The 25,913-nt window shown below is 34.3% G+C and overlaps 2 protein-coding genes across 2 annotated transcripts in view; both read right to left on the bottom strand.

Annotated features, from left to right (window-relative positions):
- Positions 1 to 25,913, bottom strand: part of LOC118746826 — a 304,681-nt gene that overhangs the window by 212,333 nt on the left and 66,435 nt on the right. The gene's annotated exons all lie outside the window — the stretch shown is intronic.
- LOC118746829 (prostatic acid phosphatase-like) lies at positions 7,804 to 15,615 on the bottom strand. The gene is made up of 7 exons (XM_036480767.1): positions 15,421 to 15,615; positions 11,061 to 11,159; positions 10,867 to 10,950; positions 10,631 to 10,789; positions 10,358 to 10,543; positions 8,190 to 8,531; positions 7,804 to 8,123 (listed from the first exon to the last, which is right to left on the bottom strand). The coding sequence occupies exons 1-7, from the start codon at positions 15,613 to 15,615 to the stop codon at positions 7,917 to 7,919; spliced, it is 1,272 nt and encodes a 423-aa protein (XP_036336660.1). The 3' UTR covers positions 7,804 to 7,916.

Here is a 25,913-nt window from a genome sequence, read left to right as displayed (position 1 = left end):
TATTTTCGGTGTATCATATTATGAATGTAACGCTCTCTTCTTTGTCACAAATGTTCGCACATGTATATGTCGTGTAAATAATTGCCTAACGCATTGCTTCCACTTATGTATGCCCACTTACATTTTTCAGTCTAACAATAACCCACAAATTAAGACAATTAAAAATAAAAGTCCCTGCCAAAGTGTCTTTTGCCTAAGGGAAATTTAAGCAGTTGATAAATAACCCACAACTGAAAACACAAAAAGATCGCACAGAGTGATATGCCACGGTGAGAAACACTCTTTGCTTGAGAGATGAGTGTTTGTGTCAGTGGTAAACAGCATACAAGACACTTGATGGCGGTTATTTTCGATTTCTGATAACAATATACTGGGCCTTTTGAATAAAAAGTGAGCTTAAGCTCAAACTCAATTTTTGCACTGAAGGGGTGAGCTCAAGCTCAAGAATGTATACTGAAAATTGAGTCGGAGCTTAAGCTCACTTTTTGTGCATGAGGCCCAATGTTAGACTAAGCTTGTGGGGAGGGGCGTGGCACCGCCCGCCTATATCATGTATGCGTATCTCAAAAACTACTTGACCGATTCCGTCCAAATTTGACACACACATTGTGCTTAGCTTCCTTAAACACCGTCTTGAATATTTTTGACATCGGACAAAACATACTCCCCTAAAATATAGCTAGCTTTGAGTTTTTGAAATCACTGTTATGTGGGTAAAGAGATTGTTTTTTGTCAGATTTCAAAATTTGAAATTAGATTTTGAAATTGAAAAGTGTATTGACTTGAATTTGTTTTCAAATCGGTTTTTTATTTCTCACATAAGTTATGCTGGATTTCAAATATGCATTAAATAGCAAAAATGACAAACGTCGAAGTCGGGCATTAAAAAGTAATCGTGTCATTACATTAAAAAAAAAAATAGTAATTGAATTCATTTCCACATGGCATTTTTTTTTTAAATGGCATACATTATTTTTTTTTTTCATTTCAATGCCTAGAGGAAATTCGGCATTAGAAAACAAGTATAAACGCATCATTCATTTGACGTGAAGTGAATACAGACTGGTTTTCTTTATACAGCTTGCTTTAAATTTTAATTATTATTTGCTTCTATCTCGGTCAACCGCGTAAATTAATTATTAAATAAATATCGTATAAAAATAGCAGATTTTTTTTACTTTTGATACGGCTTCATCGAGTGCGCTATAAAGACAGAGGTACATATAAACGCTTGAAAGAAATATATGTTGAGTCACATCGGAACTACCGTAGTGTATTATTTCGAGTAAGGGGGATGGATTATTATTAAGTATGTACGTATATACGTAAGTACGTATTCAAGTAAGCAAAATCAAACATAAGATTTCCGTTTTGAGTGTAGCGATTATGTATGTACATATGTATCTGTATATGTTCTACTATCTAATTAATTTAATAATCATATGTATGTAGGTAAGTATGTTTAAAAAGCTTTGAAAACTTTAGCTTACAATCTTCGAAGAATATTCGGTATTGGTCAGTTTAATCGACACGAGACTTGCACGAGCAAGCTAACCAACTGTACAAAGTCAAAGTAAATAGAACATTACGATAAGACTAATTAAGACTAATGCTTAGTTAAAGCCGGCAATGAACACACATAACTATATACATATATACACAACCGAAAAGTTTTTTTAAATAATAATTCTAACTGAGCTATATTTAGCAGACACAAATATTGTATTTCAATGAAGATCGGTTTTTAATTGTTTACGAAAAATATACATGAAATGCATTTAAATGCAAAATTTCCGCTTATACAATTCAAGTTGATTAAACAAAGCATGCAATCATTATTTTAATTGCATATATTCAATACCTATGAGCCAGTTAATTAAGACAAACATACATATGTACATATGTGGTAGCATGCATGTAGGCGTTTATATATGAATTTGAGCAGAGGTCAAAAGATTCTCGCAGGAATGGGAGGATATTTCCATAAAGTATAGTAATTCCTGAGTATGTATGGGAAATATGAGCTTTCTTTTGAATTACTTGACAACTTACATCCATAGATATTTAATTCAAAACGACCCAGTAGCAAAATTGGCCATCGGTGACGTCGTCACTGATGATGATTTAGTGACTTCATCTCGCTAGCTGTGAATACTAGACGACCTATACATAGCTGGCAATGACACTGGTGTAAATGTCATGCAGGTGTATTCCTATCAAAGACTTATAACAACCAATGTCTTGCAGCGGTCACTTATAAAAAATGCGTTGCAGTATACTGTCGCTTGAATGTCATCAATAATCATTGTTTGGAAAAGTCATACCAAAGTAAAAAAGTCATGCGGTGATAACCAGACCGGCTTTAGGGGAGTTAACAAAATTCTGAAACAAATTCATCGTAAAAATAATAAACGGAAACATACTGAATCTGGTACTCGTACATATATTGATCGAACCTCTCGAGCTACTATACGCAAAACATGACAGAAGAACTGTACGCAAAAAAGGTAAGAAACAACGTACATTAACACTACTATTAACATTTACGGACGAACAGAAACTATTCAGAACGACAACAAAAAAAATCGACACTAAAGACGACACAATGCCGAAACCGGGTTGTCTTTAAAATTAATTTGACAAGGGATGACGAAAAATCGTTTCACAATACATCAAAGAACAAAAAAAAGATTATTTAGAACCGCACCGCTGTTAGTCAAACGTCTGTTTCGCTACAATCGGCTGTCGAAGAACAGAAGAAGAGGAAGAGTAGGTATTGTAAATGAAAAAAAAAACTAAAATAAACATTCAAAATATATAAATTAATTTGTATTTTTAGCCAGATCAATAGATATATTTTAGCAACAAGAAAATCCATGGCCTGTATTTAGAAATTTCTTGAGGTATGCATTGCGACCAGGAGATCTAATATTTTATTTATTTTTTTTTATAAATTTTTTTTTACTTTTCAATGCCACATCAATGTGCAAATTAGCAAGATGATTTACACGCAAAGTCAATTTATTTATTTATAAGAAAGCTGATCTCCCACTAAACTAGACTTTGGCGATTGAAATTGATTTTTGTATTATTTATTCAATTACAAATAACGTATCAGAGAAAACGTCGAAAAAAACTAACAGTGCATTACTGTGTTTTCTACTGGACATGCTTAGAAGAAAAAGTATTTAATTTAAAATAATTTACATAAAATTACATAAACATTGTCATTTACGCATGTCGCTGATTAAGCAAAGCAAAATAAATCAAATTCAGCAAACGGAAGTAATAAATCAATAAAAAAAAGCTTTCAAGAAAATAAGCGAATTAAATAAATTAAATTTTCGGCAGGAATATTATTAAGTAAGCTGACTGTCGTTTGCACGTGATTGTTTGTGTAATGACATTTTTTATTCATTATGCGCCTGACTTGCGAGTGGGTTTGGATGTGTTAGTGAAATTAAATACACTGCCGGAAAAAAGTATTGGCACACAGCATTTTTTATAATATATGCAATTTTTTTAATTTTTTTTTCGCTAAGTTTTTATAAATCCATAAATACTACAACAAACTTTGCGCAAAACTCAAAAAAGCTTAGGAAAATTCAGTAAATTTTCATGCAAATTTTTAACTTTTTAATCAAATTTTTTAGATTTTTGTTTTGAGTATTCAGTTACGTAGCCCAATAAATTTGATTACAGCTTGAAGTAGCGGAAAACAATTAGTATAAAAATTGTTGCATATATTGTGAAAAATGTTGTGTGCTATTACTTTTTTTCCGGCAGTGTATGTCTTATTTACACCGCGCTAACTCTGAATGACTCAACTGTGTGTAGTCGGAATGAGAGTCAACTTGTAGTGCCACGTACACAGATGACTTGGGAGTCAGATGCACCGTCTATGGCGCCTATTAAAACTTTCAATTCGTATGTTTAATCTGCGCTTGACATATTTACTGTGGATTCTCATTTGAATACATACATATGAATTTACAATTAGACTGTCTGCCTTATGCTCCATCGAATCTAATCTATGTAATCTTCTTCCGCAAACAAATTATAAAATTTTTGACTTAAATTAAAATACATACATTGCATCAATACAAGGTCATTCATGAGCTGGGCGACATTGATAATACATCGAAAAATTACGTTTTCCTTGAATTCGGAAAAGCTCTAAAAAAAATGTACTTTACAGTTACAGTTACTTTTTTTCGGAATTTCTTGACTTGAGGAAATTTTCGTGCTTCACTTGACGTGGCCTTGGCTAGGCTACATACATACGTATGTATGGTACGTATGGCCTAAGAATGATAGAATACAAGATAGCGCCAATCGAGCTGAGAGCAAGTGGGTTGGTGTGTTCCTCAACTTTTTTGGATAAAACCTGTAAAACTGTCAAAAAACAAAAATTGTTCTCACAGAAAAGGAGAGAAACCAAAATCTTGCAACTTCTGACAAAGAGAGCACTGATTTTACTCTCCCATTTTCCCCTACTTTGCCATAGAACCGAGTACGGGAACGCTTTCTGGTAAAATCCTGTAAATTCTGGAAACTTCTTGCGAGTTACGGAACGCAACTAATAATTTTGTAGAAGAAGCGAACAAGTGGTGCGAAATAGTAATGCAAAACTAGGTGGAATTGTACCTACTCTTCAGCTTCTTAAATTTGAACGTACATTCGGTACAAGCACATTATTTTAGGTACATTTGGAACGTTGTCAAATATAGTTTCATGTAAGTCCAAAAGTTGATATGGTACAAAGGGAAGATATAGTCCACCAACTACCACAAATGTATGCATATAAAAATACATGTTTACTGTATGTACTTTTAGGTACAACTTTTCGCCAATAGGTACAATATGAAAATTTAATATTCATCACTAGTGCGAAAAAATAATAATGTGACGTCAGCGAAAGGGTGGATGCTGTCAAATCGACAAGGGGAGGATTAGCCGTCCGTTGAAGACGCCACCTTTGTTTCGCTGCATCGTGTGTATGGCCTTGAAGGTTTTTATTTTTTCTTACGAAAATTACTAATCACTTGTGCGCATCACTTCTCTCTCAAATTAATATTGCTAGCAAACAAAAAAAAAACGAAATGCATGGGTTTGAGTTTATTCAAAACTGTTTTAGCTTTATTATCTTATCTACATGAATACGAAATTTTTATAATTTACGTTGATACGCCATTAAATGCGAACAGGGCCGGATCAACATGTGCGGCGTCCGGGGAAATGTGGGGCCCTATAGCGACATCAAATGCAATAATCGAAAATTTTTTCTTTCACAACTACATTGGTTTGATAATTACATTTCAATTCAGAAATTTGGCATTAGAATTATTACAAAAAGTTCGTAATACTATAGTAAATTTGTCAAATCTAAATCATGCTTACGTTAATAAAATTATAACTGTAAATCCCTGTTACAACACATAAAACATCAGTTTTGAATTGAATCAGATTGAGGTACGATATAATCGATAAGAGCCACAAGGGAATGCCCTAAGCGCGGTATACTCTCACCTCTTTGTGGACAACTTCGTTTCGAACTGAACAGCCAAGGCTACGTAGACGATCTGGTAATCTGCAACAAGCCCTACGCATCACACAAATTAATCCTACAAAACCTATTTTTGAGCGGAACAAAAATATAATATTGCAGTAAGGCAAAATATCTGGGGGTAAGTCCTCACAAAAACTCAACTGGAATGCACATTTGGATGCTAGATAAAACGTGGGGCCTTTATTGTCGTAAAGCAAATAGTAACGTATTATTCCGTAGCATAGTAGACCAAAGCTACACAAAGAACCACAAGCACAGAATGGTTTGCATTGACATAACAGGAGAAATGAAAATATGCCAGGCTGATGGAATCAGCGCCATGATTGGAATACGCCTTTCCTATTTCAATATAAAAAAGAGGCGACCACAGCCTCTTAGAATCCTAAATACCTCCGACCTAAAAATCGGAAATATGACAGATTACATGAAGGTCCTAATTAAATTCGTCAATGAGCCCCGTATTACAAATGCGCGATGCGATAGTTCCAAAACTAGACATGTCCACAAAATTTGAGATACTCATTTCAAATCGAGCTGTCTGAAATGCCCACACACAGATGTATCTAAGCTGGTAAATGGAAAAGAGGGGCTGTCGTATTTGGCAAGAACTTAAAAAAGTCGATGCCAATAGAAATCTGCTGCAGAGAATACCTCAGAAGAAGCACATCTTCTTCCTCTTGTTTGACAGTGCAACCGCCTAAGCGATTTTGGCCGACTTCAACAAAGCACGCCAGTCGTTTCTTTTCTGTGCTAACTGACGCCAATTCAAAATGCCAAATGAAGCCAAGACCTTCTCCACTTGGTATATCTATCGCAGTGGGTTCCTACCTCTTCCTCTGCTGCCACCAGCGGGTTCCGAGTTGAATACTTTCAGAGTCGGAGTCTATTCGAACGACATGGCCAAGCCAGCGGAGCCTCTGTATTTTATTTCGCTGCTCTATGTCCATGTCGTTGTAAAGCTCATACAGCTCATCGTTCCATCGTCTGCGGTACTCGCCATCGCCAACGCGTAAAGGCCCGTAAATCTTCCGCAAAATCTTTATCTCAAACGGGCACGATGAGTGACTTATAGAGCGTGGTTTTCGTATGTTGAGAGAGAACTTTACTCCTGAATGGCCTAGTCAGTCCAAAGTAGCACTTGTTGGCAGGAGTGATTCTACGTTGGATTTCGATACTAACATTATTGTTGGTGTTAATATTGGTTACCCCAAGTAAACGAAATTCTCTAGAAGAGGCACTATGTCGGACAGTCAGGCAGCCCTACTAGCACTGAAGTCCCACACTAGTATATGATTGATTCAGGGTTCTAAATGCCCAAGGGGCCAAAAATACAGTTTTGCTAGGATTGGTACCTGGGCGTTAGAGACGTGATGGTGGAGGTCGACTATCTAATGAAATAAGCAGTTACCGCAGTGTTTCACGGTCTGGAACCCTTTAGTGGGCTTTCCAAAGCACACGTAAAGGACCGCATAAGTAAGTGGGTAAACAAAATATTCAACAGGCATTGGATGGAATGTCCAGGGCAGAGGCAAGCCAAACGATTTATTGGTCCGCCAAATTAAGCTTCAAAGAAACTTAATTTAGACAGAGAGGATTGCAATATTATCACTGGGTACTACACCGTACACTGATCCCATCGTTATCCCCTCAGTAAAATGTATCTTTCGGAAATAAACGTTTGTCGATTTTTCGAGCTGGACGAAGAAACGTCAGAACATATTTTCTGCGAATGTGACGCTTCCGCTAGACGCATACTAGCTCACTTAAGTGATGCTACGTACACTCAATCCATTTGTTATTTGGAATAATGAGTCCTTTGAGGTGCTAAGGTACATTAAAAGCCTTTCCTTATAGGACGGATGACCAAGCACAATAGATCTCGGTAGGGGCCTCAGTGTTTATGTCCGTTAATAATAATAAATCCCTGTCTAAACGGAGAAGAATCATATTAACAAGTCGTTCAACAACCCCAACAAGCAAAATGGGACACATTGGTTACTTTATTTAGAAACAAATTTTTAAATGCAATTAAGAAAAAGAAGTTCCCAAATTTGGTTACTTCAAAATCAGTTGAGTGGATCCTGAAAAGACTGGGTAGTGAGATTACTATGTTTATTGCTAATGAGTATGCTGCAGTCACATTTTTTTAGTGCCTTGACTGATTTTATGAGTTATATATGTATGTAATTGCAGAATAATTAAGTTAACCATGCATTAAAAAATGCATTTATTCTTTTTCATTACAAATATTAAACCAAAAAAAAAGTACAACAATGAACAACTTTAATCTAAAAATACTAATACTTTTCATACTTAATTTATACTACTATTTAAACAGTACTTTATTTTAGTTTGTGCTAGTCACATCCCGCTCAACTGGGCGCGGTGGCGGCTCTTCAAAATCAGGATTTTTCGCCTTGCAGCGCTCCTCATACGATTCGTTTGGTATCACATCTGCGCTTAACGTAATTAGTTTATCCAATGGACACTGAGTGCCACAATTTGGTACATGCAACAACTCGGCGCAACCCTTTTCATTGTTACGTAAATAAATCTGAAAATAAATGAGGTGTACACTTCTTAGAAGAAAGTTTCACTTGAAAGGGATAAAAATACGCACCTCTACGTAGTATTCACCAGTCTGCTGATTTTGATGCAATTCAAAAATAGTTAAAATCGCAAATCGTGGCATTTGACGCTGCCACACATTCAACGCCGAGAGTATGTTGCCCACTGTCCAATCATGCCCGGTATAGATGAACAGCTTACGATCGCTAGGACTGAGTTTGCCGCTACGCTTTTGCAACATTTCAGCAAACATCTTCTTGAGGAATGGACCACCCTTTATTTTCTGCATTTCCTTTGTATAAGCATTGTAAACATAACTTTGCTCGGCTAAAAATTGCATTTTTTCCGGATAGTAATCTGGCGTCCACGTTGGTAGAGAATAGCCGAATTCTTTCTGTTTTTATTAGAAAAGTATGAAAAATAGTTACGGTAAATAAATATTTTCAAAATAGGCGTGGGCGAGTAAAAAGCCCCATGTGTTAGAAAAGAGCAGTGCGAGTCGGAAAGAGTCAGTTGCAAGTGATTTATTCGCAGACACAATGGAGCGATTGCCTTTACGAAGACATTTCTGCGCATACTACACAGAAAGGAACTAACGTCCTAACACAAAACCGCTTCTATTTAGCAACTTATGGTAAGGATCGGCAAAATTTCACTTCAATTTGCAATAAAATCTGCAGATCCGCAAGGTTTTAAGATAGCCTGCATAGCGGCATCCATTCCAGGAGGATCCGTTCCGATAACGCCCGTAAATTTTTTACACTGGAAAGGTCAGCCGGTAAGATGCTACCGTTGCTTCAGAAAAAATATCTTGGAATTATCCCTGATCAGAGACTAAGCTATAATTTTCATCTAAGCAAAACTGTTAGTAAATCCACTTGAGTAGGCCTGTAGGATATGGGGTCTGAACTAAGTCAATGAATGGCTATAGCGTATGATAGTCCAACCGAATGAGAACTTGTTCGACCGCAGCGCTAGAGAAGCTTCTGAGAGTAAGCAGCAGCAACGTCGAGAGAACTGCAGATGCAAATATCAAGGTGGTATTCTTGTCGAGAATAAGCTATAGTAAGGATTATGGGTAAACCTCTAAGGATGGAAAGATGTTGGGTATACCGATTTTATTTGTTCTGGCAGAAAGTTCCTGATCGAAATCAATAAGTCCACAGTCTTTCAGGCCGAGTTGCTGGCAATTTTAACCTGTGTCAGATTAAAGGTTGAAAAAAGGTTTTACCGGCGGGTTTATAGTTATATTTCCAGACAGCCAAGCTATCATCATGGCCCTATACAAAAGGATGGCCACCTACAGGCTCGTCAGAATGCTATAACACTCTCTAACTATCGACAGCGAGAAACGCGATAGCACTGGTTATAACGGCATCAAAGGCAACGAGATTTCCGACGAACTGGCAAGGGATTAAAGATAGTGTGCTGGTAATGCCAGAACCATTTTTGCGTGCTCAAGTGACCTTCTTCGAGTGGGTAAACTGAGAGCAAGTTAAGTAATGCGGTAGCGGTAGGGGGCCTTAGACACACCAAACTCTGTCGGTTGTTCTGTTACACTACATATACTAAGTAACTGAGAATCAAAAGTTCACTCTTTGGCTAAAGTGATCAACTGTGATTCACATGAGCAGGTTTCCTCAGGAGATAATCTCCTAATAACCTAAAATTTATCACAATTACGCCCGCAGAAAGTAACTTCAATGCAACCACTTCCTTGAAGAAATGGTGCCCCAGACGTCTTAAGTGGACTGCTCGAAGTGTGGGTCACTTGAACAGGAAGTACTGGATCGATTAGACGATTTTAATCAACTATGCAAAGCTCCAGAACTAGGGAACTTATGTAAGGCCAAGAAGGCCTCAGGAAGCTTCGTGTTCTTCGATCATTGAGCAATGGCCAAAGTAAGCACTATACTCCGCATATGTGACTCTTCAGAATGAGTTTTTTTTTATATTGTAAAGTCAGAAAAAATATCCCCAGAGTAGCCGGATTATTTAAGAGTCATTCTATACAAAATTCCTATAGTGCAAAGGATGCTACAGTTCCAGAAAGAAAGTTTGGAACAAAAGAGTTTCAGCCAATGAGTAGAGCGATATTAAACGGATCTGAACTACACTGAGCCCGCCTACCAACACCTTTGTCAGGGCTAATAGTCCAAACAGTTTTGTCTTTCAAAAGATATAAGTTGCTCTACAAATCCTAATGCACTAAATACTTACCTCTGCTAACAAAGTTATGTAAAGCGAATTGATATCATCAGCACTTCCTATAGGCATTCCCGTTATTTCGGTTAAGTTTTTAAAAAGTGATTCATAGCGCGCTAGCTCCGCTTTCACCTCCGGCAATTGATTTACTTCGCCACGTGCCTCAAAATAACGCGGGCAGGGTGTTCGAACCAGAAGCAGCTGAAATATTATAAAAAAATAAAAATTTACATAAGCATAAGACTTTATACTGGAATAATACCAGTCGTTTAAATATATGTATTTTACCGAATCCTGTTCTAAAGGCTCTGAGAAAATTGGTATTGGCTGCCAATCGTATTCGCTATTCCAATCCATGGCCGTTTCATGTGGTGCAAAAAAGCTAGCGAGTATGGTGGCTAAGGACATCATGGCGCGCGGTGAAGCAGTCGCTTGCGCATGGACGCGCTGTATAAATATATATATATGAAAACGTTTGGTTTCGATTTCTTAGTAAATTTTCAGTGGCTCCATTGCTAACTTACGTCTGGAGAATAATAAGGTTCCAAAAATTTGCCATACCGCCTGTTTAGCCATAGTCCAATGTCAAATAGTTCGCGTTTGCCATTCTGTTAAATAAAATACATACATATTAATTCAAATTAGTCATAAAATAAAAAGCCAAAATATTTATTTTTTAATAATATTTATTATATAAAATATTACATTTATTACTCACATTTGTGACATGACCCCAGCCGGTGGGTTCAAATCCATCTTTTACGTATGGATCGTTAGGATAGGTATTTACGGGAGTGCGTGCGCCATGACGCGTCACCTGAAGAATCAAGGAAAACACATATTATTTACATATAAAAACATTATATTTATATATATAATTATACATACATATGAAAAAAAAATTATTTATAAATTGGTACATAAACTATTTACGGAATCTGATTTATCATGAGTGAGATTCATTTCCCCCAAACTGGTTCACTTTACACTTTTCGTTTATATGTATACACTACGGGCGGATGAGACAAATTTGCGGGTTAATTTGTTTTCGGTAGATACTCAGAATAAGGCTGAATTTAAATTTGGAAATAAAAAAAAAATTTATGAATTCTAAAATATGTAAATTTTTTTTAAAAATCAGACGTTTACGTCCATTAACACAATATTCTGGTTTGAATTATAAGTTTTTTTTTTCCAAAAATTTTCACATATTATTTTGTAAAATGCATATGAAAATAATTTTATATTTACAGTGTGTTCAATGTTGCTACATGCAAATTAACTGTAAATTGCAGTTTTTTTTGATAAGCTTGTTTAAATTACCTTCTAGTATAAGTAAAAGTTTTTCGAAATTTCCGATTCGAAGGAATAAATAAAAATGTCTCTTACGGATTTTTTGTAAGTCAATTTTTATAATAAAAGGAAAGCAGCGTTTCCCCGTTTAAACAAATGTCCAGTCGCTACAGAAAATGTGGAAAGAATATCTTCCCAAATCACTTTGAATGAAACAAGAAATAAAATAGAAATTTCTTTAAACTGTAGTAAAGTTTTCATAAAACAAAAAATGCATCAGAAGGTACTAAACTTGCGGTATCGAATGAAATGCTAAATAAAATTAACAAAACAATTCACGAAAAATAATAAAAATGAATTTCATTAAAACAACGTGTGATTTAAATGTTCCATTTTATAGTCTATTTTTGTATAATTTGGTTAATGTTATTTTATTTTAAATGAATAGTTTTTTGTTATTTATGTTTATTAAAATCAAAAAAACCCTTAACTTTTTTAAAACTCTCTTAATTTTTTCCCCGGAAAGTTACAGTCTCATTAAAAAACGGAGCGGTTATTTCAACGAACATCAAATACCTGGGCATTCCAGCCACCATTTGACTTTTTTATGTTACAGTGCCAATTGAGAGAGGCCTCCTAATTTTTTTTCAAGCTGTTTTTTGTCGAGCTGTTTTCCAGATATCGTTAAAAAAGTTCACTTTATCGGACTTGGCTTAAAAGTTGCGGAATTATTGACAGCTTTTTAGAAAAAATTATCAATGCCCAAAACTTTGTGAAAAATGAGCCGATTTTTGAAACTTTTAATTTTCAATAGGCTATTAGAATATGAAATCGAAAAAAATTTTCTATACCGTATTTCTATAAAATTTTCAAATTTTTAATATAAAATGTGAATTTCCACGTACTGATTTATTTTCTTGAAAATTTTTTCTAAAAAATTGTCATTCATTCTGCAACCTTGAACCCTACTTTCATAAGCTAAGTATGCTTCTAAAACTTTTCGCTCTATCTCCTTTGTGAAATGAAGATTGAACTCGTTGGTATTTCTATTTTAAAAAAAGAAGATTTCTTAATGAAATCCTTTTAAATAATAAATAAATATTTAAAAACGCCATTTCTTCGAAAAAGTTTCACAAAATTTGTATTACCGTACGGTTAATCCTAGTTCGTTAATGGGATAACAATGGAATCTATTTTTTTTCGAATTTTCGAATTAATGAACAACGAACAAATTTCTTCCACCTCAACGCCAAGAACTCTTACTGCGTCAAATCAGATGCATTAATCAGAAATATAAAAATGCAACATATCAATTTCTCGTAATCCCTGTATATTCAAAGTTTTTTTTTGGAATGAAATATGAGCAGGAAAAAATGTTACTCATACGCCATGTGCGATCAAACTTTAACGAAAACGACGTAGCGTAGTACTACCGACTGCAATTATGTTGAGAATATCTCTCTCTACAATGTGATATTTTTATGATTTTGATTACTGCACTTGATTTAACGCAGACAGAGTTCTTGGCGTTGAGTTGGACAAAATTTGTTAGTTTTTTATTAAATTGTTAAAGGGATAACGGGCTAGGCTTTTAAGAATTTTTTTTACAGAAAATCGATCGATATGGGTTTTTTTGGAAAACAGCATTTTATGTCAAAAAAATTTGTATGTATTTTGTTTAGAAATACGCTTCTGAAATTTTTTTCGATTTTACATTCCAAAAATGTTTTGAAAATGAAAACAAAGATAGGGGATTTTTAAAAAAGAAACTTTCTTCTTTCAACTGTAAATTTTTAAGTTTCGGCAACCTTCACCGAAAATACTTGTGTATTAAAGTTCTCAAAACTATGTATATAACTTTCATTTCAGATCCATGTTAAGCTGTTGTAGATAAATTTTTGGAATCGAAACCTTAACTAATATCCTAAGAGATAACATATAGTAAGTCAAATAGGTGGCAACCCTACTGAAATATACATCTCAATTGTTGCTTTTTAAAATACTTCTCATTTGATACCCATTCAATGATGTCTTGCTTAGCTTTTAAATAATTTGGAATAAGTGGCAACCTTATATGAATATTTTCGGAGATATTCCCGATCCAGACAACTCTAAGATGCAAAACATTATCTGATGACAAGAATCGTTAGATCATTTTCCGAAAAACATATGGATATACATATGTATGTATGTAAATACAGAAAATCTTCGGTGATACAGTAAAACATTCCACATCAATTATTACCCTACTTACTCCCATAATTCGAGACAAAACTGTCTCCCTTTGGCTGATGAACAGCGTTAGAACTCTTCACTATGATCGTAGTAGACTTACTACTGTTTTTGAGAAAAATTACAAATTTACTACGCTACTCCGCTTTACCCCCGATCTACTTCGATGTTCTTACGCAAATAATAAAGATAATACAGTATCTGAGAACTAAAAAAAAATGTCTTAGGGCAGTTTTTTCAAGTAGCTTTTAAATGTATGTATGTAGCCTTCAAACACATTTTTCTGTTAAAAACGCTTCACTTTTTTTTTTAAGTAGAAGAGGTCAAAAAGTGATTGTCTTCCAATTACACTATACGTAATTTTTAGCTTTTGAAATTTTCCAAAGAAGAGTTATACAAGGACATGAAGTAGTATTCCAATGAAGGTAAACTGCATTCTTAGTTTTGTTCTATCACGACATTTTTTGGAAATATTAGTGTACTACGTTTTTGAGTTTTATTGAGTTATATCTTTCGCATTAAACACATATTATTTATAATTTTTGGTATTTCACTTGTTCCAGGACCCATTAAAATTATTCGACGAATCATTTTGTTGATTCACTTAAGAAGTCAGTACCAGGTTGACCGAGCTTTGCCCGGAGTGCATATACTTTTCAAAGTTTTTACGGTTTGGATATTAAATACTTGTCATTTGGATAGCTTTAAAAAAATATTTTGGCAATAACAGAAAAAATTGTATTTCGATATCTTTTAAGTAAATTGCTTACTATTAAATTTAGGTGGCAACCCTATTCCGAAATGCACTGGAATAAGTAGGACATATCTTCAGCGCATTTGTACTATGTATCCATACAAAAAAATGCTGATCGAAATTAACAAAATAACGATTTTTATTACATAGACGCGTGGCAACCCCGATCGAAAATATTTTCGGACCAAGGTTCTCAACAATACTTTTCATTTGATATGCAAATTGCGATGTGTAGATAAATTGTGTAGAATCGAAAATAAGTGGCAACCTTACACTATTATCCTAAGGGATAACATTTTGTACATAGGGAAAGTACTGTTTAAGAATCTTCTCTTGGTACCCATGACTAGTAATATTTTAACTTTCTTTTCTAAACAAACAAGTAAGGAAGTCTAAGTTCGGGCGGAACATCAAATACCCGGCATGCTCTAGGAATATTTCTGCTTTAAAAATAAAATTTTGAAAAAAATGTCGCTTGCGATATTTTGGCGGTTAGGGTTCGATATCTACTACCATAAATTCAAAAGCAATCAAAAATTGCTTTTCAATAAAGATTTCGAAAATTACAGTTTTGTTTTCTTAAACGAGATTCGTTTTTCCCCACCTTTGCTTCAACAAATGTATTTACTAAACATAATTTAATGATGCTTCAAAAAGATTAATTTTTTCGTATTTACCCAGATACAACGCTTTTTACTTTAAGTGCACTTTGAATGCTCGAATGTCTTCACACTCATTTTAAAAGTAACTTATTTACTAAGCCAATGAACAGTATTACTACTTGTATATATTTACTTACGATGTGCACTAGTTTCAGCGTGGAATTGGAGGTGTCCACCGCTGCAGTAAGGCAATCTCCATCATCCGCCCATTTGGCACTCTGCCCACCGCCAAATCCTGTGGTAGTGTATACACAAATTACGATTACGGCCACCACGACACAGAGACTGGCCATAATCAGCAAATGTTTGCGCGTAATTTGTTGAAAAAACATTTTAAGTTTTGTTTTTTTTTTCTTTTTGTCGTTTTGTTACAAAATTAACATGCGCAAACAAAAGTTTAATGACAAAAAGTCCCTTCTTAAACAACCAGTTGTTAGCGGGAAGATAAGTATTTTTTTTTTATGAATCACAATTAACCACTAAAGAAAAAAAAAACGCAAATTAAAATTAGGCACCAGACGTTGGCTTCTTAATTTTTGTTGAACTTGGTGAAAATCTGCTTTAACTCGATCACAATTAAAAACAACAAAAAGAGCAAGCGAACCACTCAACCGCTAAGCGTTAATAAAATGAACAAAAACTTGTTAGCAACGTGTGTGTGAGATTCGTTGATTTATGTATGCACATACATATGTACACAATTGTGACCGTGATGTGATGTGAACGTTCAACGGCACTGGGGGCTGGCGATGGCGATGGCGCTGGCACTGCACTGCACTGTTTGGATTCGCTCTTAATTCTAAACTTTGTGACTGATTCAATGTGGGATTATATCTCAGATTTGAGGCGGCGGTCGGCAATCGTTTTAGAATCAATCGTTCGAAATGCATGCACTTCCGTCGTTTGGGGTGATGGCGGTTTCTGCGGAAAATTAACGAATAATTCACCGAAAGACACTTTTCAACAAAATTGTTGATTTGTTGAATTCTTTGAACCAGCTAACCTCCAACTAGTATGTAACGGCTGAACTTATGCTAGGTACTAGCATGCAGCGCTAATCGCTGGCGGCTGGCTTTTAACAGCTCACTGCACTGCATACATATGTATGTACCTTTGTTTGTACTCTCAACTCTCTAGAATTGTGCTTTGCTTGGTTATCTTAATGCAGCGTTTATTGTTAGTAGATACAACTACATAAATATATTTATGGGCAAATATGCTGGTGCGTATGTATGCATTCGTACATACGGGTATGTATGTATGTGTTGTTTAATTGCCCATAAATACCAAGCAACAAGCTGGCAAACCACTAACAATTTTCACATAGTCTTAAAGCATTGCATACAATTTTGTAGTTGTTTATAGTAAATCTTTAGAGATATATTAAAATTAACTACTTTTAAGGTTATTTTTAGTTTAATTGACTTAATTAAATACATTCCACACTCTCATTTGTTTGAATAACGTCATATTGCAAAAAATCTGAAAAAATTCGTGGAAAATTTAAGAGCCAAAACTTAGTAATTAGTTAAAAATTATTTGTTCGATAAAAATTTTGAAACAAACTCAACAACTATTTTAGTCGGTTTTCAATAAAAGGTATCTTTGCAGCGGATTCCTTTGGGAACACCTGCAGCTTCGCTCAAGTTGTGATTGTTTCAAAAATTCTCGCAATAGACACTCTTTACATGAAGGTCATAAAATTGTACGAGTACTTGTTCAGCCAGTGGACCCTCGTCAGTGCAGGACAGGAGCATAGAAAATGTTCTACACTCCCGATTTATTCTAGATCGCGGCAGGTGCGTCAGTCTCCAGAGATAACTATATTCTAGAGAGGCAAGAACTTTGCCGCTATGAAACGTTTTTAGGCTAAGGGATAAAACAGACGAAAAAATAAAGAAAATTCCATAAGTAAAAATACGCTATTGATTTCATGTGAAAGTTCTTATTGATTTTATTTATAAAACTATCTTTTAAAAATCATAAAGAAATTTTGCTTGATTGCATAATTTCAAAGAAATACTTCTTAATTTTATCAAAAACACTTCTTAATTTTATCAAATATTTTCTTAATCATATCTGATGTCTTCTTGAATTCCTTGTAAATTCATATTATTAAATAGAATAGCGTCGTTAAGCCGATTTCATTTGCTCATTGGAGCCTTCACTTTTCACTCAACTTAATAATTTTTTTTTAAATGAAAGCTTCTAACATTTGCAAGAGGCCAGTTGAGCCGGAATTCTGTATTTTTATTTGATTATATGCATTTTTTAATGCAAAGTGCAGAAAGAGTAACAATTTTGAAGAAAAATGATTCATACTAAAAACTGGTTGCAAACTACTGTAGGGTTCTCCCAAACGAAAAATTTAATTTTATATAAAAAATTCTCCACATTTTTTTCCTTTTTTAAGTTTTAGAGAGGAAGCATTTCGCTCCTTAAGAGAGATGATTGCGTATTATTATTGGGAATCTCCTGAAGATAAACAGAGTTTTCCGATCGAAAGTATTGATTTTCAAGAATTCATACCATTTCTTCGAAAAGTTATTTTTTGAGCACTCCCTAAATATTTTTTGATTTAAAAATTTATTTATTTCTTTTTTTTTGGTATATAACAAACTTAACATTAAAATTCCGACTTTATTTCTTCACATGCATTTTTAGACCAACCTAATGTATACATTTAAAAGTATCCAGCCAGCAAAATCATCGTAAACGAGCTCGCAATTGAATATTTTCTCGAAATAAAACCGTATAAAAAATCGTTTATGATAGCCGTTTACGATTCGTTTTCGAGTACTTTTTCGCTTGAAATTGTGGAGCGCCTACGAACAGAACTAAACGGGTCAAAAAAGCAGTCGTATGCGAATATTACAATATTATAAAATATTGCGGTTCAGAGAAAAATTTGCAACAAAAAGAAAACTTTTTCTTGTGCTTACAAGTTACTACAAGCCCCTTTCTATTAAATTTTTTTGTTTTATCGTTTACGAGCTTTCCTCCAACTTTTTTCCGATCGAGAATCCCTCGTGAAACAGAATGTTCGTAAAATGTACGTTTCCTTGCTGGCTGCGTATCTAAATATTTATGTAAGTATAGGTATAACTAGTATATTTGTATTATGTTTAAACCCTGCAGTGCACAAGTGTCCTCATGGATTAAAATTACTAGTTCTGAGATGGTATCTAACAGAACCAGACTTGGTAATGGTTCCTTTGTTATGCGATGAGGGACACTGGATACTTAAAAAATTCCCATTTCTGCTGTAAGACGAAGTGTAAAAAATTCAAATCTAACCACTATTTGTTCATCTGTGCAACCATAAACGTGCATGAACAGAGTAATGCGTTGTTGTTGTTTAAGCAACATCGGTTCACGGGTCGCACGGCTATAACAATCGTCAACGGACGAGATTTTTCGTTTAGTTTATCTAAGAACTGTCTATATTGGAATGCTTATGGAACAACTATCCACCGCCAATGACACCTCCATTATAAAGTAGACAATTGCAGCCGTTGTTCGGAGATTGAGCGGTAACTAGTGTTGTGGAAAGAGGAACGCATCTTGAACTATTTTTGGGTTAGAGAAATCTCCTGCAGGGAAATTTAAATAGAAAGTAAAAATTCGGTTAAAATATATTCTGATTGTGGTAATTATAATTCCAGCTCGGATGAATGCGGCACCAATTTATAATACGCATTGACCTCTTAATATTTTTCCAACAGCCTGTGCAAAAGCGTACAAAGATGTGGCAAGTATGTACATATGTACATATATATAAACGTACATGCATACATACATACATTCATATTCTTATGTATGTATTGTTCTTCTCTTACTGATATTTAATAAAACCTAGCTAAAAGCTAATTGCTTTAAGTACTTTGTCTGCTTTTCACATACATAATTATTTAATTGAGAACCTAACAGTAATCTTGAGCTAATTATGTTTTACATCAATAAAGATACAGCCGCTATTTGTACAGCTGAAAAAGTGCAGTTTACATACCCTGTTGGAATTTCGATACTTTAGCATTAAGTGAAAAATTGTATGAGTGCAAAATAAACAAATGATGGCTTTTTCAGTGTCAGCTAGCTATTTATTTTACTTTGACTTCACACATATTCGACGATGAAAAACAGACGGAAAAAACAATATACCCACCAAAATTAAGGCAAAATATAGTAAAAACGCCTATTTAGTTTTTTCCTCTGACATTAGGATTTTTTTAAAAAGTAATTCAAAGATATGATTAATTTAAAAAATTATTTTAAAAATTCAGTGCCATGTAGAATAACAATATGGATACCAAATAAAAGAGAAAATTTTCTAAAGTTGCAAACAATTAATTGTTTTTGGTACATAAGGACGAATAGGTATTGAAAATGTCCTTTTAATTTATTCATTTTGTTCCAAACTAATTAAGTTGGATGGATGAAATTCGCGTATGTGGTCGTGTGTATATTAGTCCTTAGCATATATATTTTTTTAATATATCTATTGCGAATTTTCAAGGATATTCTAGGATTTTTAAAAGGACATTCTCAGGACCTATGTGTTCTTGTGCACCAAAAAACACTTAATGGTTTTCAAGTCTACACAATTTTCTCGTTTATTTGGTACCCGTATTGTGTTTTTAAATTACACTGCATTTTTTAAATAATTTTTTGAACTAACCATATTGCGGATGCTTTGATTTTTTTGAAAGTAAAATTGACTATCATACGGTGGTATCAAACAAAGTTCAGATTTTTAAGCTTTTTTATTCAAGCTTTTAAAGTTAACGACATACAACAATACGACAGTATAAAACACCTTATGAACTCCTTAATTGTTAATTATTTAGAGGATTCAGAATCTCCGGTTAAACATCGTTGTCGACGTTACCGACACCCTGTCATATGCATGGATTCTTTGAGTGAATGGCCCTTAAAGTCTTAATTTATTAACCGACTAATTGCTTAACTTAGTGAAATAATAGCTTAAGGGCAAATCCTTATATATAGCACATAACTGTTTCTATATACATAAATAAGTAGTAAATGTATATATGATGTTCACGTGCATACAAGTTGAAAATGTGGACGTTGGTTAGGCCTTTATACAAAGCATCACTATCTTTCAAGAAATCTAACCTTTTTATTAGGTTGTTGTAAAAATAAGCAGTGGTAGTATTAAAAAATTCGCTTACGAGACTTTTGTTTTCATTATTGGCAATTTTAAAATATTTAGCAAATCATTACATGTAATTATTTGTAGTCATTAAAGTATTGTAAAAACATGATGCAATAACCTAATATTGTTTCGTTACGGTGAGTTTTCGCTTATATGTAAATGCACATGTAGTTACATATGGCAGTACGTATGTACATACATAGTATGTATGTATATATGTTTAACGATTTTAAGCGTGCACTAAACACTAAACTAAGAACATTTAATTCCGTACTAGTAATATTTGGACTAAATTCTCTGAATTTGTAACTACTTATTTATAGTAGATCGAAATTTAAACTAAATGGAATATGAACTTAACATGCATATTAGGGTGGTCACTAAAATCAATGAAAAATTTTTTCAGTCTTAGTCGAAGATATCACATATAAATTTTGGTCCCGATTGGAGTCGGTTAAGGCGTGTCGCAAAAGGGTCAAGGGGTAAAAGGGGCCCGCGTGGACTCAAAAAATTAAAAATATTTTTTTTTTCATCTAGTTAATACCCAAAATCGATACTACTATAGTCGAAGATATCACATATAAATATTGGTCCCGATTGGAGTCAGTTAAAGCGTCTTCATAAAGTAATCTGAACTTTGACCCCTGTGCGACACGCCTTAACCGATTTCAATCGGCACCAAAATTTATATGTGATATCTTCGACTACAGTAGCATCGACTTAGGGGCTGACGCTTAGGAAATTTGATGTAAAAATTTGCTTCCTGCATTTAGGGACCACCCTAATGCATATACAGTGACTCAAATAGCTGCTTACATGTTGATTTTTTTTTTTATCGCTTACTGAAGATTGGTTTGGCATAAGTAATTCTTCAGTACGACTCTTATTGACTCTCGGTCACAAGGATCTTGGGATCTCACATTCGTCCCAACTAATCCATAGGTCATAACAGTTATTGATGGAAACTGTCATGGAAAAATTCACTATGCAGGAAATGTTCTAAAACTAAGTGATAAATACCAACGGATTCCTTTTTTAACCGAGACTCAAATTTGAAAATAAATTTTTATTTGCAATTTTTATGCAAAATTTAAAAAATAAAAATTGTTTTTGATTTTTATATTATAAATCCAAAATAACAATTCGATATTTTTGATTTTTATATTATATGTCTTAGATAACAGTTATTGGAGACTTTTATTTATAAAAAACATCAATAAAAATCAGTCAGTGACCTTTACTTTTAAAAGTCATCATTATAAATCAATCACCGACTTTTATTTTTACCTCCTTTTTATTAGCTCGGGATGTAAGTATGTAATATTGATGCGCCTAAAAGATGCAGCGATTTCTACTCTCAAGTTACATACCTGATGACGGTACGAATGGAAATTATAATAGCGAGGTTTTAGTTTTTAAACTATAATTTTATTTAAATCATTCGTATAAAAGTCTTTAAAACATTTTTCGCAGTTAAGAAGGTGTTGGAAAACAAAAGTTTACTACGACTCATACAAATGACTTTTATAAGTATGATTTAAAAAATAAAGGTCAGTTACTGATTTTATGCATGACTTTTATAAATAATAGTCTTCGATAACTGTTATCTGAGACATATAAGTTAAAAAGCAAAAATAACTGTTATTTGCAATTATTTCGATAAAAATAAAGAATAATTGTTATTTTGGATTTATGAATTAAAAGTCAGAAATAACGGTTATTTAAGGAGTAATTGAATAAAAGTCAAAAAAGAATTGTTAAAGAGCGATTTTTTTAATAAAAGTTGTAACTGGTACGGTCCTGTATTCAACCCTCTTTAGAAGATCAGAAATTTGTGATAGTAGGGAGTTAACAGTTAAGCTAATTTGCATTTCCGAGCCGTGTCTAGCCATTTTGTCGGCTATGTTGTTCCCTTCGATATTGCTATATTTAGAAGAAGACACAGGTTTTGACGCGTCTCAGTGAAACAATTTCCGACATTTCCGAAATACTTCCGACTTTACTACATTTTCTATGCCACTCGGCTGTCAAGGATATGACAGAAACCTACTATTCCGTATGAGAAAAGCCGCCTTCTCTATGGCAAAGGACACCACCGGAATGACACTACAGTTATCACGCAGGCGATATGATTGCCTTTTCAGCGGGTCCTTAGGGTAGAGATCCGCGCCGATTCGTTTGTACATCCTTGCGCCATCGGTGTTGTTGGAATTGCCAACATTTACCGACAGTGTGCCGTCTTCCCCAAACTTCCCCAGTTGGAAAATGTATGGGAATCTTAAGAGTTTATTCCCAGGATGACGTGAGCTAATCAGTTTCGACATCTAAGTCGACCTTGATTCCGTTACGCCATCTTACCTTCAAGACCGCTGGGTGCCCGTAATTCGTCCGCTTCCACACTGTTGATACCCTTAGTCTCAGGGTGCCTTCACCTACTACGAATACTTGTGGCGGCTTCAAGTGAAAGATCATGTTCAGCTCTTATTGTGGTGCGCTGCTCATAGCGCCTGATATACCGAGCCTTGAGAGTCTCTGCACCTTTTCACTGCACTAAATATCATTTAAATTTAAAATATACATACATAAATATATAATACATATAAATGTACATTTATGCATTAAAAAACGTTTAATTTTTATTGTAAGACTGCATGCAATACTAATTACTTAAATATTTAATCAAAGTCTTGCATCGCTTAAATGCCAATGAATAAACTAGAAGCCACCGTAGCATAACTACATCCAAACATACATAGCTGTAAGATATACTTATTCTTAGAAGTTTATTTATTTTTAATGCTCTATGAATAGCGACTTATGTTACTGACGTAGTTGCATGTACCTACAGCTGTGCATATTGCCTGTAGATATGTATGTATGTATGTAGTTGTGCATGTGCGTTCAACCAAGCAATGGGCAGCTTATAATCATCATACGCACTGGAGTACCTCGAAACTCAAGGGAAACGAGCGAACCTTTTTGCCAACATTTAATGAGAAAATATTCCGCACAACAAAATATTTAGTAAGTAACGAACATAAACAAATAACCGTTAGAGCGCATGTGCGCCGAATGAATATACAAGTCATATGTTTTTCGTTGTTTTTTCCATTTTCCGTTATCCTACACAACTGGCTGGCTGGACGCACGGCAGTGACGATGGCGACGACGACGACGACGACGACGACTACGACAACGGCAAAGGAGAAAGAACTACACTGCAAGCGCGGCTCGCAATGTTTTTAAATAATACATGTACGTATTTAATATGTATGCATGTATGTATGTATGTGTGTTTGTATGTATGTGGTGTGCATCAGCGTTGCCACTTTGGTAAATTGTTACCAAAATTGGTAGAAAAAAATTGGGTTGGTAAAAAGGTAAATTTTGTCTCATTTTGGTAGATTTTTGATGAACTTTCCGTTCCCGATTTATTTTTCGTAGTTATCTTTAAATATATTAAAAATTTCTTTGCATACATTTTATATAATTACATACGTATAAATGTATATCGATATAAGGCGAACATATCTCGCTCCATTCAAACTAATTTTACTGGAATCCCGAGGAGCTTTTGATTGCCTAAATCTTTTAAATGATTATTTAAATATAACAAAAAAAATTGACAGGTATGTAATTACGCACTATGATTGTTCGCAAAAAAATTAAATCAATACCATTTTTTATCAATGGAAAAAAAATAAAAAAATCAACGGGAATTTTAAGTAGCACATTGTTGGCTATACTCAAATAGTATTTGCTTTAAAACTCCATACCTTAAATTGTTCTAAAAATTCAGAGTAAAAAATTCGAAATTTAGAAGAAAATTTTTGGAATTTTTCTATATGTTGTATATAGTTTGAATCCTCGATTTTTATGGATTTAGTTAAAGCAATAAAAAATTTTTACTCGAAAAATACTGCGAATATTAAAAAAAATCACTTTTTTGAGTCACGGTATTTGTCTATAATAACTCGGGTTGAAGTTTTTCAAATAATGAAGTTTCATTGTTGCCTTTAGTTTCATCACTTTCGCTTTTGTTTGAAGGAAACTGAGAATATGCCAATAATATGACTCAAATACCGTATAACTAGTTAAATAAAAAGTTCTTAAAAACAATTTTAATTCTTATTGAAATAACTAAAAAAATAAAGAAAAGTATAGTTTTAATTAAAATAAATAAAAAATAACAAAACTATAGTTTTGATTAAAATAATTATAAAAAGTTATTGGTAGATATTTCCCAGATTTGGTAGATTTTTTTCAAGTGGATGGTAAATATTTTTTTTCGTCAGTGGCAACCCTGGTGTGCATACAAAGTGTAACAATGTCAGTAGCGAGGAGCTTCGGACAACACGTGCACAAAATAGTTTGGATAGCCGAGACTTTGAGTGGCAGACAGGCATTCTATTAGCTATGTATGTATGTATGTATGTTAGAATATCAACAAATGTACGAGTATGTGTGTCTGCGCTATAGTGCTTTACTAGGTAGATTGGATAGCCGACCGATGCGAAGCACAAATATCAAATACAAAAGTCAAATAGTCACGAAATTCCAATGCATGCGCACACGACCAACGCTGAATGTAACAAGGCCGACAGGCTAAACAGCCGAACGCTTAGGCAATTGCAACGGCAAGCGCACAAAAGGGATAGCGCATGATTTTGATGGCCAAAACGAGCTCAGCGAATTCAGCTGAGCGCGAGTGTGCATATGTATGCGTATGCGTATGTGTATATGTATGTGTGCTCTCAAGTGACCGAACGCTTTCGCTTTTCTTCGTTCGCTTGCCCAGGACCAAGTGACTGGATGTGCAAGCTGGCAACGGTTAGTTCGAATAAGGACGTGAACGGCTATGAATAACGGCGGTGGCGCATAGTTGACGGTAGCTAACGAGTCGCAGAGGGATACTACTCAAATAGGGATTTTTCTGAAACAAGTATCATGAATTGATTAAAGTGAAAGGTGAAGTTGTGAAGCGAAATGAAGTGAAGTGCAAGAAAGAAGGTGAAAATGCTGCAGAGGTGTACAAAAAAAAAGCTAAAATCGATGCGCTAAAGTTAAAGTAAATGGGGAAAAAAATGAAATGCATGAATAGTTAAGCAGGCGCTCAAGTGTGAAATAAATTATAACTATAGCTATGGGTGCAAACATATACATACATACATACATACATAGAAAAAGTGATGCGAATACGTGTGTGGGTGTGAATGTGGCACTACAATTCCACTTCCATGCACGTTCTTATGCAGCACTCGAGCTGCCAATTACGTATATTATTGTGTGTGTGTGTGTGTGTGTGTGTGTGTGTATATATAGCTAAATGTGTATATTTGTAGTTGGTGCTAATTATTTATTTTTTTGCAATTTTATTAAAACAAAAGTGAAATTCGAAAAAAAAACATTTTTTTCCAATTTTCGTATTTTTCCAATTCTTCCAACCCAAAATGC

Source organism: Rhagoletis pomonella, unplaced genomic scaffold (assembly GCF_013731165.1).
Source record: "Rhagoletis pomonella isolate Grant_MI unplaced genomic scaffold, Rhpom_1.0 Rhpom_scaffold_00011, whole genome shotgun sequence".
Lineage (NCBI taxonomy): Eukaryota > Metazoa > Arthropoda > Insecta > Diptera > Tephritidae > Rhagoletis > Rhagoletis pomonella.
The sequence above is the reverse complement of the archived record's forward strand: the minus strand, read 5'-3'. Positions and strand labels throughout refer to the sequence as shown.

What these genes read in the sequence shown, in the direction of transcription:
- LOC118746829 (XM_036480767.1), bottom strand. Translation starts at nt 15,615, where the DNA reads ATGTTTTTTCAACAAATTACGCGCAAACATTTGCTGATTATGGCCAGT. An exon ending in GCTGGGGTCATGTCACAAAT is followed by an intron (nt 10,951 to 11,060) that starts GTGAGTAATAAA and finishes TTTATTTAACAG; the next exon opens with AATGGCAAACGCGAACTATT. An exon ending in ACATAACTTTGTTAGCAGAG is followed by an intron (nt 8,532 to 10,357) that starts GTAAGTATTTAG and finishes TAATAAAAACAG; the next exon opens with AAAGAATTCGGCTATTCTCT.